The sequence below is a fragment of the Bufo gargarizans genome, chromosome 1 (assembly GCF_014858855.1).
Source record: "Bufo gargarizans isolate SCDJY-AF-19 chromosome 1, ASM1485885v1, whole genome shotgun sequence".
In the NCBI taxonomy this organism is placed as follows: Eukaryota; Metazoa; Chordata; class Amphibia; order Anura; family Bufonidae; genus Bufo; species Bufo gargarizans.
Window position 1 is genome coordinate 140,573,988 of NC_058080.1, and position 14,730 is coordinate 140,588,717.

The 14,730-nt window shown below is 43.2% G+C and overlaps 1 protein-coding gene across 1 annotated transcript in view; it reads right to left on the reverse strand.

The window, feature by feature from the left end:
* Window positions 1-2,129: 2,129 nt before the first annotated feature.
* The window catches only part of LOC122941666 (sec1 family domain-containing protein 2-like), a 554,683-nt gene continuing 542,082 nt past the window's right edge, over window positions 2,130-14,730 (reverse strand). Inside the window, exon 9 of the mRNA XM_044299083.1 lies at window positions 2,130-2,376. Coding sequence (XP_044155018.1) covers window positions 2,284-2,376 — 93 coding nt within the window. The 3' untranslated portion in view covers window positions 2,130-2,283. The remainder of the gene's footprint in view (window positions 2,377-14,730) is intronic.

A 14,730-nucleotide genomic window follows, 5' to 3' on the forward strand; every position in this document is an offset into this window, starting at 1 on the left:
TGTCTGCCTGTGCAATCAGCTGTGTGCGCACAGCGCAGAATGACAGCTCCTGCAATCTAGGTTGAGTCCTCGGCTGTCACTGATAGTGGGGGTTACAGTGGAGAAGAGAGAAGTAGTTTATTACTGATTCTGCCTTCTCTTTTCCTTGTTACACATTGCTCCACAAGCGCTATGCAGTGAATGGATAATCAGTGTTGTAGGGCACAGCAGAGCTGCTGGGTCTTAGCACATCCAGATTAGCTCTGCATGTGTACAATACCCCCTCACCACAATATGGAGCTGTTTCCCCTGTAAGGGTCCGTTTACATCACTTTTTTTTTTTCTTTACCGGACTGTGCAGGATACAATAACGCAGTGCACTGTATACATCAAACGGAGGCATAAAATGTGATGTGAACCCAACCTAACTTGGGCTCCTTTGGATGCCCCATTTACAGTGGAAAAGTGCAAAATAAAATTAAGTGTCAGTATTCCCCAGAAGCCTTTTAATGACATTTTGGGGGAAATATGTGCTAAAAATTTGTTCAAACTAATTATAAAATGCAAACAAAACAAATATCTAGAAATGACCACACCAACTGAAACCATCGCAGTAGTTGCCCCTTAGAGGCAAAACTACTTTCAGGCCTGGTCATTAAAGGGTTAACAAGTTCTTTCCTTCTCTACAGAGTGAGGCGCTCTGGTTACTACACTTACCTGTCACAGTTACAGGCCTTTGTGTCACCAGAGCCTGCATTAACCAATGAGCGCTTTCCCTTCTAGTAATAGAAAGTGCTTACCGATGTCAGCATGGCGCCTGTCACACAGATATAACCTAGGACTGAGGGACTGGAGGCGGTAATAACTAGAAATGAGCGAATCGACTTCTGATGAAACACCCGAAGTCGATTTGCATATAACTTTGTTCTAATACTGTACGGAGCAGGAGCTCCGTACAGTATTAGAATATATTGGCTCCGATGAGACAAGGTTATTGCTTTGCGAAGTCTTGTGAGACTTCGCGCAATAACTTTATAAATTAATTTCTACTGTAAAAAATAATTTCCCGAACTCGGGTTCGGTTCCAAATAGTACCTGCTCCTGCTTCGTACAGTATTAGAACAAAGTTTTATGCGAATCAACTTCGGATGTTTCATCCGAAGTCGATTCGCTCATCCCTAGTAATAACCATTGAGCGCTTCCTCTGCAGTGAAGGAAGGCAGACAATTGAGATAAGGAGGCAGGATGACAAGGCCCGATTAGACTGCATGATTTTCAGGCCAATATTTGGGAATAATCACTCATAGGAACGCTCATTCTTGATAATTACCAATCAGTAAATAAATGAGCAAACACTCATTTGTTGGCTGATATGCATCTTTCATCAGGATTATCAGCAGCGCATCTCCCTGTGTAATCGGGGGTATCGATTACTGATTGTGGGTGGAACAACTGTGGTAGCGATCATTCCTCCCTATTCACTTGTGTAATGGGGCAATGCATGCGGCATCGCCAATCATTGTTTGTTTGTTTTTTGCAGCCCCTTGAAACAGAACAATTTGACAATGCAGCCCCCAGACCCAAAAAAACGTTGTGCACCCCCGATTTAGCAATATATGGGAGGCCTCTTCCTTACCATGGAATGCGATTTGCTGCTCTCCTTGTATGTTCTCATTAATAGTAACCCCTAGGCTAAAATGTTACTGGCACCTTATTGTTAGATAACCTTCTGATTACTTGTTAAGAGATGCACACTCGCTGTATAGAGCATGTCTAATACCGCAACAGCTGCCCGCTTATGTAATAAAATTAATGATGTACACCCAGAAGATGTTCCTCTCCTATGGCCAGCTAGGCCTTGTTCAATGCGCCTTCCAGGGAAGCCAAACCCAGTAATGTCCTTGCCCGAGAGCGTAGACTAGAACATTGTTCCCTGTTATGTAACACCATTAATCTCCCTACAGAGGGGTGTTTATCACTCCATTAAGACAGTCAACATCTTTTAGCCAAGTGTTATTATTGTCAGGACTTGCCAGCACCACAGCACAGCAGATAATGAGCGACAAGTCATAGCAGATTGCTGGAGGAAGGGCGAGAGGAGAAAGTGTTCAGATGAGAGCTAGATTTCTGAATTCTTACAAGGCACAGGGTTAAAGCTTCTTAGACATTTTAATGAATACAATAAACAAACAAACTCAATAGAAATCGTCATGGCTCTCGGGCCTCCTATACACATTAGATAAGCAGAGCCGATCCTGTTGTGATTTTAACCCTGGATCATCACTCATCTGCTGGAGAGAACCGTCAGATGCCGGTGTCTGGGTGCAGACGGTCTGTTGCAAACAGCAGTTCAGGAATGTCGAGAGGTTTCAGAAGTCTTGTGGACAGAACCACCACCTAAAATTAGAAGAAAAGCAAACAACTGTAAGATATGAAGTCTATTTTACAGGCTACAAAAATAATTCACTGTACATTAAAGCAAATTAGGGCTGCCGTCAGGAACTTCAGGTACCCATGCAGGTGAACCATGTTCCTCAGGCCCTTCTTACATTTATAGCCAAAAGAGCGATAACTTTTTTTGCCGTCAGACCATTTTGCCATACACATCAGTAAAATCCTAATTTCTATTAATTTTTATGATGGGTTTCAATGAAGGGGAAAAAATGTGTGCAATTTCTATTTTATACATCAGTGTTTCCCAACCAGTGTGCCTCCAGCTGTTGCAAAACTACAACTCCCAGCATGCCCGCACAGCCAAAGGCTGTCCAGGCATGCTGGGAGTTGTAGTTTTGCAACAGCTGGAGGCACACTGGTTGGGAAACACTGTTATACATAATATAACGTGGTCTCAAAAAGCAGGAAATGCTCAACCCCATATGCAGTTGTACCTGCGCTCCCTGGACTTTGTGTGGCTGTCATGGCCCATAACAGGTAGGAACTAGTGTTAGGGACCACTCATGGAGGCGACCTTGACGTGGTGAGTGGCTTATTACGCTTTGGCCAAAATATACATCAATGCCTCATTCAACATCCAGCATAGAGGCAGGGCAGAGTGCTGGTTTGCAGAGTGCGATTGCATTTGTGTTTTTGCGTTTGTATCTGTATTTCGCCATAGTAATGTGCACCTGCATACAGGGTTGTGCTGGCTGAACCCCCCACATTTTTCTCTTCATAGTATATATTGGAGGCGTGGCGATCTCCAAGCAGTCATGCACACCTGACCAGTTAGTATGCCCTGGCGGCTGGTTTTAAAGTCAGTATAAAACTGAGTCTGCTTTCATAGCGGCTACCAGTAGCCATTTGACTCCAGGAGAAGTATATAGTGGGCTCAGCATGCATGTTGGTACTTGCATCCCTGGATCCAATGAAAGCTGTAATGGCACCGGACGGGGTTAAAAGCAGAGTGTGCTTGGCGTGCATGCTGTACCTGCGCTCCCTGGACTTTGTGTGGCTGTCATGGCCCATAACAGGTAGGAACTAGTGTTAGGGACCACTCATGGAGGCAACCTTGACGTGGTGAGTGGCTTATTACGTTTTGGCCAAAATGTACACCAATGCCTCATTCAACATCCAGCATAGAGGCAGGGCAGAGTGCTGGTTTTCCATATGCAGTTGTGCCTTTAAAACCGGGGGAGCAAATCCTGCTAATGGCGATCTGGAGCAGGAAATGCGTACAATGGAGGATGCCCGCAGCGGACCACAAGTGCCACATAAACATCCTACACCAGATAGAAAAATGTGTGTATGTAATTGACTATATCAAATAAATATTTAGAAGAATAGGTGCACTACTGTGGTGGATGAACAAAATTTGACTAAACCCTTACACTTAGCGGTCCAACGAAGCGCTAGTTCAGCGCGAAACAGCCATCACCGCCGATCCTCAGTGATGGGCATGTCCCACTCCCTAGCCTCCCTGATGTCTTCATGTATGAAGTAATAAAGCCTTGAAGTTTTATCAGCAATTGGTGAGTGCCGCATTTATTCTCTCTCTTATACTGCCTTCATTTTAACCTGTGCCTCCGGTTTGCTGTGCACCACAGAGGACTTTGCTTTAATGCTGGTTGGTCGTGGTTTGACCGTCCATTGGGGTTGTTCCAGCGACTTGAAGTAGTGCAGCCGTCCTTTACTGTGCTCTTTATTTATCGATTAAACCCTCACACTGATGTAAAAATTTTTGACTTTAGCCAATATATCCTTATATGAAGGACATACCGGAGCCTGCGTACCACGTCAAGGTATCTCAGGTGGCACGGGACCTAACGCTAACCTACCTGTGCCATATGGGCAGAACCAAATACCGCAGTACAGCACAAAATACCCACCCAGGCCACAGTATGAAATTGTATCATCGTCCTGAGAATAGCAATTCAGGAGGGCACCGGCGATCGCTGGCTAGGTGCAAAAGTGCCTCATGCTCCTACGTAAATTAATGTTGAAAGCATTAGATCTTTATGTACTTGGCTGGTGGCCATGAGGAGGGCTTGGATAGCCCCCTGGGCATTGGCCCACCTGGAAATTTCCCTGTAGGATCTATGACTAGTCCGCCCCTGGTTACAAACACCCATTTATTGTAATGTTTTTTCCTTGGTTATTTCTTTTAGGAAGATTCATTTTGCAGAACAATGTAACAATGTTAGAAAAGAAAAAAGCTGCAAAGTAAAAATTAAAATTTTCTGACTTACCACTAGTCTATAGGATTGCTGTGGTAAAAAGACACACTTTTCTGTGCTTAAAAAACTACAATGTAAGGATATGTTCACTTCACCATTTATTTTTCCGTTCTTCTCATCTGACAGAGGAACAGGAAAAAAACAAAAAACAAACAAATGGATTCTGTAAAAAAAAAAAAGCAGCCAAGCATGCGGGACATTTTTCCCCCATATAAAATAACAGATGCCAGGCGGAAATGGCTAAAACAGATGCCAAATGTGCATAACTGATGCACAGAATCAGTTTTTTTAATAGGATTAGTTTTTTCTTTATTTTCTGGTTCTTCTGATGGATCAGATAAACAGTAATACTATTAGGCATTAAAGGGGTCTTTCGAGACTTTTATACTGAGGACCTATTCTCTGGATAGCTCATTAGTATCTGATCAGAGGGGGTCCAACACGCAGTACCTAAACTGATCAGCTGTTTGAAAAATGTACTGGTGCTGGCAGTAGAGCCATGGCTTTCTCTCAGCTCACCATGGACAGCACCATACATACTACAGCGGCTGTGCTTGGTATTGCAGCTTGGCTGCATTCACTTCAATAGTACTGAGCTGCTCCTAGGCCATGTGACAGATGAAAGTGATGTCATATGGCCTAGGCTAAGCTGCAAGAAGGTTGTGGCACTACTGCGAGCACTGGTGCCTTCTCAAACAGCTGATCGCAGAGGGTGCTGTAATTTCTATAGTAAAAGTTATGGCCGGAAAAAAAAAATCACATTTTTACTTGCCAGCTTATTTCTTTTTTTTTTGGGTAAAAGTTACCAATTTCAAGTTATTGTTACAAAAAAAATAATAATAAAAAATAAAGCAAAAACCATTACAGTTCTTCTAACATGCTTAGTATGAAATATCACAAAACAGCATTTGGTGTCTCTCTAATCATAATAAGTTGCACAATATAGTGAACACATTAGTCATTGTGATTAGTAAATGTAGCACATTTTTTCCTTCATTTCATTAATATAATATTTAGAAAATAACTTTTTAAGCAGCCCTTTCAACAGGGTACATCTGTAAATTCAGCCCTTTCAACAGGGTAGGTCTGTAGTGTAATGGTAACTCTTCTGCCTGCCATACAGAAAATCTGGGGATTAAATCCCAATGAAGACCTGTAAAATAATTTCTTCAGTAAAAGTCCATGTACTGGGGTAGGGCCCCTCCCCCAACTCATCACTCATATCCAGCACAGCTTCATTAATATTCACTACATCCAAGTGACTACAAATAAGGCTGCAGGGACCCCAGCCAGTACTGCCCTGATGATGGCCCTGAAGCAAATGTCCTTTAAAAGAATCTGTCACTGTGAACTGCAGTGATATTTGTAGGAAGCATTTTATAGAGAAGAAAAAGCTGATTATGCAGCTGCACATCGGGTCGCCCGCTGTCAGTGACAGCAGGGAAACCCTTAGAGAAGGCAGGGACAGTGCCTAGGTGTCCCTGCCTTCACCGAGCGCTGAGTATACAGTGCAGGAAGCGCTATGCGCTTCCTGTTCCAGCCCAGCGGTCATGTGATTGCCGGGGCCGGGAGAGTGCAGGAGCTGTGAGGTCTTTCACAGACCTCGATCAGCCCTGCACTGAGGCTGTACAGTGCTGGATACCGCTGCACAGCCTCTCTGGGGGGGTGCATTTCTCATGTAACTGGGGCTACTATGTCAGCCCCAGTTACAGGAGAGATCAACAGTGGGAAAAAAAAAAAGTGAAGTTAAATGTCCCCCAGAGGTCTTATATAACCTTATAGGGGACAAAAAATGTAAATAAAAAAAAAAAAAAAAAAAAAAAAGTGTTAAAATAAAAAAAAAAGTTTCACATGTAAAAAAAAAATTACCTGTGCCTCGCTGGACTTGTGATTTAAGATGGCAGCCCGCATGTGTTCGCGGGCGAATGCGGCAAACTGTCCATCACTGATAATGAATGATAAAAAAAATCATATGTACCCAAAAATAGTACCAATAAAACTGGCATCTTATCCCCTAGTTTCCAAAATGGGGTCACTTCTTGGGAGTTTCTACTGTAAGGGTGCATCAGGGGGGCTTCAAATGGGACATGGCATCTAAAACCATGTGGCACTCCTTTTCTTCTGCGCCCTGCCGTGTGCCCATACAGCAGTTTATGACCACATGTGGGGTGTTTCTGTAAACCGCAGAATCTGGGTAATAAATATTTAGTTTTGTTTGGCTGTTAACCATCGATGTGTTAAAGAAAAAATTGGGTTAAAATTGAAAATCTGCCCAAAAAAAGTGAAATTTTTAAATTTAATCTCCATTTTCCTTTAATTCTTGTGGAACGCCTAAAAGGTCAACAAAGTTTGTAAAATCGGTTTTAAGTAACTTGAGGGGTGTAGTTTCTACAATGGGGTCATTTATGGGGGTGTCCACTATGTAGGCCACACACAGTGACTTCAGATCTGAACTGGTCCTTAAAAAGTGGGTTTTGGCAATTTTCTTAAAAATTTTAAGAATTGCTTCTAAACTTCTAAGTCTTCTAACGTCCTAAAAAAAAAAAAATTACATTTCCAAAAAGATACCAACATAAAGTAGACATATAGGGAATGTAAAGTAATAAATATTTTATGAGGTATCACTTTCTGTTTTAATAGCAGAGAAATTGAAATTTAGAAAACTGCAAATTTTTCAACATTTTTGGTAAATTTGGGATTTTTTCATAAATAAAGGTGAAATATATTAAATCAAATTTATGACTAGCATAAAGTACAATGTGTCACGAGAAAAAAATATCTGAATGGCTTGGATAAGTAAAAGCGTCCAAAGTTATTACCACATAAAGTGAGATATGTCAAATTTGCGAAATTACGCCTGGTCAGGAAGGGGGCAAATGGCCCAGATGTGAAGTGGTTAAATGTGTCCGTGACCTGCAAGATTTGCTACACACTGTTCCAAACATGTTCTGTTTTTTTGGCAGTGTGAAGGCACGGACCGAAATCCCACGGAAGAGCTTCTTAGTGCTTCCATGGGCTTCCGATCCGTGCCTCTGCTCCGCACAGCATTCTGCAGATTGCGGACCCATTCAAGTCAATAGGTCCACATTCGTGATATGGAGTGCACACGGCTGGTGACCATATATTGCGGACCCGCTCTTTGCACAATACGGGCACACACGCAAGTGTGCATTAGCCCTAAGTGTGTATTAGAGATAAACAAATTGATTCTAACAAATCAAAATTGTTCAAAGTCAGCCTCCTGGAGCTCTGAAGGTCTGGCTCCTCTGCTCAAGAAACGTTCTCTCCCCCTTCTTGATTGAAAGGGCCAGACATCTCACCTAACCTTGTGAATCATGTGCTGGTGTCATTGCTCTGATATCGGTGCAAGCTGAGATCTGCTGCTGTTACCTGAGAAGGCTGCTTCAGATGGAGGAGCACTGCCACCACTTCTGGTGTACCCAGATGTCAGCAGCAGATCCTCTGCGCTTGTGCAGATACTCTCAGTACTTCAATCTCCATGCTCCTGCCGTGCTTCCATTGTTTACAACCCGAACTTCCAGGTTGTGGGTGTAGATGAGCAGCAGCCACAACGATTCCCAACGCCTACTACATGCTTCCTTGGGCCGAATACTCTACCCACTACACCCTCCATCATCCCCTTGATGTCTCCTCCCACACAGCTTCAATATGACAAACTGTAGACGCCGCCTATCCTGTTTGTGGATTGAGACCACCCTGTTCCAAGATCACATGGATCTGACATCACAATCATTCGGGCGGGGATTCTGACAGAGGGGATCATGGACGGCTTGGTTGTGATGTCAGAGGAAATACAGTCTCCACCGAGGGCACAGCCATGTGACCACTCTCCCGATCTCCAGAATTATACAGAAAAAGAAGGCAGGGGAAGGGGAATATTTATACCTGGATAATCCCTTTAAGCTGAGGATGGAGCCAAACATGGCAAGCTTTACACAGGAATTGCATGTACCATATCAGTTATGTATTGGAACCACTGTCCTGTGTAGGTGTCGGAGATGACAGATCACGCGGGCCACCAGGACACATTACTGGTGTTTCTTGTATATAATTACACTAACCATATAACGATACCGAGCTAAGCCCTGATCTAGAAACAGTCAGTCACACTTCCAGCTATGAATAGGTATTACGCCAAGTAAGAGTACAGGGCAGCCTGACTGCGAACACCGGTGAGCCATGCAGGTTGCAGTGACAGACCACTTATCTCAAAGTATTCCTCAGAATCGCTGGAACAAGATGTCAGCTCATGCTGTTGACCTGAAAAAAGTTCTTCTCAGGGAGCAGGAAAGAGAAATAAATTGCTAAAAAATTGTGGCATTGTAGTCAGGCGTGATATTTGGATGTGTGATGCAGAACAGCCTGGCCCAAGCTTAAAGTTATATTAATATATGCTATATACATAGTTACAGTACTCACCACTTACCTTACATGACATATACATTACTATGTATATTTATATACAGGTATAACAAACGTTAACATGACACTTGTGGTAAATGCACATACTGTATGTTGCAAACTTTTTCTTCAGTTGTGTTAAAAGGGTTGTCTCACTACAGCAAACGGCATTTATCACATTATACACTGCTTGTATCCAGGGGTTAGGACCACCCTGCAATCCAGCAGCGGTGGCCATGTTTGCACACTATAGGAAAAAGCGCCGGCCTATGGACACTCCCGCAGTTCTTGTCACGGGACAGGCCTATGCTTTTTCCTATAGTGTGGTAGCATGACCACCACTCCTGGATTGCAGTCGAAAGATTTTCAATATGGACAATCAGAATACATAGTGAGGCTACTTTCACACTAGCGTTTTTCTTTTCCGGTATTGAGTTCCGTCCTAAGAGCTCAATATCGGAAAAAAAAAATATCAGTTTTATCCCCATGTATTCTGAATGGAGAGCAATCCGTTCAGGATGCATCAGTTGAGTCCCTCTTACGTTTTTTGGCAAGAGAAAATACAGCAGCATGCTGCAGTTTTCTCCACGGCCAAAAATCCTGAACACTTGCCGGAATGCGCTATTGAAATGTATTAGTGCCGGATCCGTTTTTCCGAATGACTCCAGATCCCTCTGAGAAATGCCATCCATTTGCGTCAGGATTGCCGGATCTGGCAGGCAGTTACGGAGAAGGAAAATGCTTTTTCCTATAGTGTGGTAGCACAACCACCACTGCTGTCAATATGGACAATTACAATACATTAGTAAGTGCCTTGTATTAACTTGGAGTAGCAGGTCGTACACGCGTCCTGCCGCTCCATTCATTCTCTATTGAAGCGCTGGGATAGCCGATGTACGCATACACAGTTGTGCTTAGACATTTCCATAACCCAGGCACAATCTGTTGATGTGAACCATTTTTGAGAAAGCATGAATGATGCAATACATTACATTTTATCGTGCTGTAAATTAACTTTTTTTTTATTCTCTCTTCCTGGCTTGGACTTCTCAAAAAGGATGGAAAGGGGAGAGACTGTGGAGTGGATGGAGGGGGGACGGATATGTATTTTCACGTGAAGCTCCAATATTAATGTTAATAGAAAGATTTTTGGAGATTGTTTCAGAGTGTTTTTGGATAATTTTGTATTGCTATTAAAGACTGTACAATATTAAAGATTGTCGATATTTTACTAGAGGAAAATGCCTGGGTCCTGATAAAATACTAAATGCATTTAAGCCCACCTTCCCAGCCCCCTCCGATCCAGCACCACTACTCCGTCCTCCTCCAGTGAAGCCTTCTTTTCTACCCCTTCCACCAGACCATGTGCAATGTTTGGCTCTCCAGTATGAACTCCATGGGGGACATTTACTAAGCATGTTGCGCCAAAATTATGGCGTAAGATACAGCAAAAATAATGGCGCTTTGATTTGCACCAAATATATCAACTATTTTCTCCAGAATTTTCATCATAAAGAATGCATCATGGAAAACCAGAAATGCCGGATTTGGCGACCGGACCTACTTAATCCCAAAATTGAATGGCATATGCACTGATCCCGTGGGAGAGAGGGGTAAAACTTAACATTTAATGTCAGTATATTCTAAAATAGATAGACACCAGAGGATGAGCCTCTACAACAAACAATAATTAAAGACAGCCCTGTGGGCATAGACTTGTACATATATATATATACATAGTGTGGCCAGGATGGTATAAATAGTAAAAAACAAGAACGTTCTCATCCGATTATAGACCAGGGTTTCTCACAGAGATGGTTGATGATGGAGACGGTCCTGAAGTACTTGATGGCCACACTGGATGACGATAGGTATATGTGCCCCTTTGACATAGGTGGGTGGCAGGGTGATTAACCCTAGACGGCCCCGAGTAGGGGGCAGGGGCTAGTACGCCCTACCTACCTATACGGGGAACTTGCCCCGCAAGGAGCGTCCCCGTCCGGATACCTGGCCCTGGGGGGACAGATTCCCTAGTAATCCCTAAAAAAATGGGAGCATTTTTTTAGGGATTACTAGGGAATCTGTCCACCCAGGGCCAGGTATCCGGACGGGGACGCTCCTTGCGGGGCAAGTTCCCCGTATAGGTAGGTAGGGCGTACTAGCCCCTGCCCCATACTCAGGGCCGTCTAGGGTTAATCACCCTGCCACCCACCTATGTCAAAGGGGCACATATACCTATCTTCATCCAGTGTGGCCATCAAGTACTTCAGGACCGTCTCCATCATCAACCATCTCTGTGAGAAACCCTGGTCTATAATCGGATGAGAACGTTCTTGTTTTTTACTATTTATACCATCCTGGCCACACTATGTATATATATATATGTACAAGTCTATGCCCACAGGGCTGTCTTTAATTATTGTTTGTTGTAGAGGCTCATCCTCTGGTGTCTATCTATTTTAGAATATACTGACATTAAATGTTAAGTTTTACCCCTCTGTCCCACGGGATCAGTGCATATGCCAAGAATGCATCATGCCAGAAATTAGATATAAATGTCAAAATTGGCGGAGCTATCAAATGAGGATCATTTATCATCCTCTTATCGTCAGAAATGGCACAAATTGTTGCGGACAATTAAGCCAGCTTATGTGGTGGTGTTGTGTGTAAAAAGTCGCATTTATGGCCGAAAGATGTAACTTTTTGTCAAAAAGTTTCATTTATGAAAAGAAAAAACAACTCGTCGTGGGAAGTGACAGGTAAGGCTACTTTCACACTTTCACACTTGCGTTCTGGGTTCCGCTTGTGAGTTCTGTTTGAAGGCTCTCACAAGTTGGCCTCCGCTCAGCAGGCTGCTTTCAGCGTTCAGGTGTCCGCCTGGCCGTGCGGAGGCAAAAGGATCCGTCCAGAGTTACAATGGAAGTCAATGGGGACCGATCCGTTTGACGTTGACACAATATGGTGCAATTTCAAACGGATCCGTCCCCCATTGACTTTCAATAAAAAGTCTGGACGGATCTGTCTGACTACAAATTGGACTTTTTTCCTGAAATATAATGCAGACGGATCCATTCTGAACGAATACCATCGTTTGCATTATAGGAGCGGATCCGTCTGTGCAGATACCAGATGGATCCGCTCCGAACGCAAGTGTAAAAGTAGCCTAAGTAATAAAACAGGACGCTTTTTTTTTTTTAAATCTAAAATAAATGACCTAAACAACAGGGTTCTGTCAGTAAAGTGATATTTAACAAAAATGTCCTTAATCTGCAATTTACCATAGGAATTGTTGGAAATATGCTTCAAAAGTCTCAAGTGCGGTCTAGCTGAAATGGTGCATTTCGTTTTAAAAAAAATACGCATTTCAGTGCTATTAGCATTAAAATGTTGCAAATTGAGAGACATAGGCGAATAATCAAGTTTATATTTAAAAAAAGTCAAATTTTTTAAGTGCCGTACAGCTTTTGATATATGAGGTGAAACAAATCACACTGAGCATGCGTCTCATCACTGCACATAGAAGTAAAATACCTGTGGCTCTAGACTGTGCAGGCACTACAGTATGTCAAGTAACAAAACCCTGATCCTCTGATCCTTGCTGTGAGCTCCAATTAGTTTTTTCTAATTTATCAGTTCCAACTTATTATCCCACTATGCTACTTTACAAAGCATGTTTAATTTTTCTGAATACATTCAAAGGGTTAAAAGCTTTCCAGGAGAGGGTGACCTGCAACCTAGGTCAGGCTGATGCCCAGCATACGCCAGATGGGGCATCATTGCTGTCAAACCTCAATGTGCCCTAGATAGCCAGCCAACATTCCTGCTGCATCTTTATTAGTGATGTGCTGATCGTTTGGGTCTTCATTAGGGCCTCTCAGATGAGTCTGCATGTGCCTGTCTATCAGTACTTAACAATTGAATCACCGCTGAGGCCGGAGAAAGTATTTCTGCTGCTCTATTTGAAAGCGATGAATGAGAAGTGCAATGGGGAGAAGAATTTGTTTGGAATCAGGAGCACCAGAAAGAGGTCTTTCACTTAACAGAACCATTGATGGAGCACAATGCTTAACTGAGTGCTAAATTGAGCAGAAAATATCGGACTTAACATTTACATTCTTGAAAGAAAACCTCAAGACCAAGAGAATTTTTCTAAACAGTTTAAGGAGGATTTCCAGGAATTCAGCATTATCTTTAATACTCAGGTGCTGGACAGAAGGCTACATTATATTGACAAAAGTATTGGGGCACCTACACTGGCTTTTATGACATCTCATTCTAAATCCACAGGCATTAATACGGAGTTGCCCCTGTCCCTTTTGCAGCTAGAACAGCTTCCACTCTTCTGTGAAGACTTTCTACAAGATTTTGGGGTGTGTGGGAACTTTTCCCATTCTTCCAGAAGAGAATTTGTGAGGTCAGACACGGATGTTGGCTGAGAGGGCCTGTTTCACAATTTCCATTCTAGTTCATCCCAAAGATGTTTGATGGGGTTGAGGTCAGGGCTCTGTGCGGCCAGTCAAGGTCTTCCATACCAGGCTCGCCCAACCATGCCATTATGGACCTTGATTTATGCATTGGGGTAAGTCATAATGGAGCAGAGAATGGCCTGCCCCAAACTGTTCCCACAAAGCTGGAAGCATGTCTTGGCATGCTAAAGTATTAAGGTTTCCCATCTCTGGAACTAAGGGGCCTAGGCCAACAGCTGAAAAATACCCCACAGCATTATCCCTCCTCCACCAAACATTACAGTTGGCACAATCCAGACAGGCAGAAAATGTTCTCCTGGCTTTAGCCAAACCCAGACTCCATCAGACAGCCAGATAGACAAGCTTTTTGTACTGATGTTACTGCCAGAGGAGGTTTAAAACTCTGCAGTTATTCAGTCAGCAGAACGTTGGTGACTTTTTATGCACTATGGGAGTCATTTACTAACCAACTACTAAAAATACATAGTCTGTGACTTTTCCCTGCTCACGCCAGGTCTAAAAAAGTGGGCACAGTGTGGGCAGGGAAGGGGACGGGCCGACAGGCCTGTCTCATTTACCATTTTCTATGCCTGGTTTAGGCATAGAAAATGGTCTACAGTATAATGTATGACAGTTTGAAGGTTGGCGCCTCTACATAACTTCGGCATGCCTCAGCACTCAGTGACCTGCTCTGTAACTTTATGTGGTCTCCATTTCGTGGCTGAGTTGTTCTGGTTCCTAAATGCTTCCACTTTACAATAATACCATTCATACCTACTTGTTGGTGGCATGCTATTACAGGACCATGTTCGAATTCATTGAGCTCTATATGGGACTGAATGAAGTGATCAACCCCTTCCAGACATCTGCTGTACATGTACGATGGAAATCAGGACATTAAAGATGGTGCCTCCTCAGTAGCTGAGAATGTGCCATAGCCCCTGGGTGCCTGCTGCCGTACACAGCAGATACCTGGAGGTAGAGTCCATGATCTGTGACATCAATCATGAATTTTTAACCCGTAAGATGCCGTGGTCAATTGTGAGCACAACATTTGAGAAGTCAAATACCAGGAGCCTATTTCATGGGTATGGTACAATGTCACTGGCAGTAGCTCTAATTCCACCCACAGGTCCCAATATCAGTGGTTTGGAAATACTGACCACTGTGGGGTGTACCTGATACGCTCT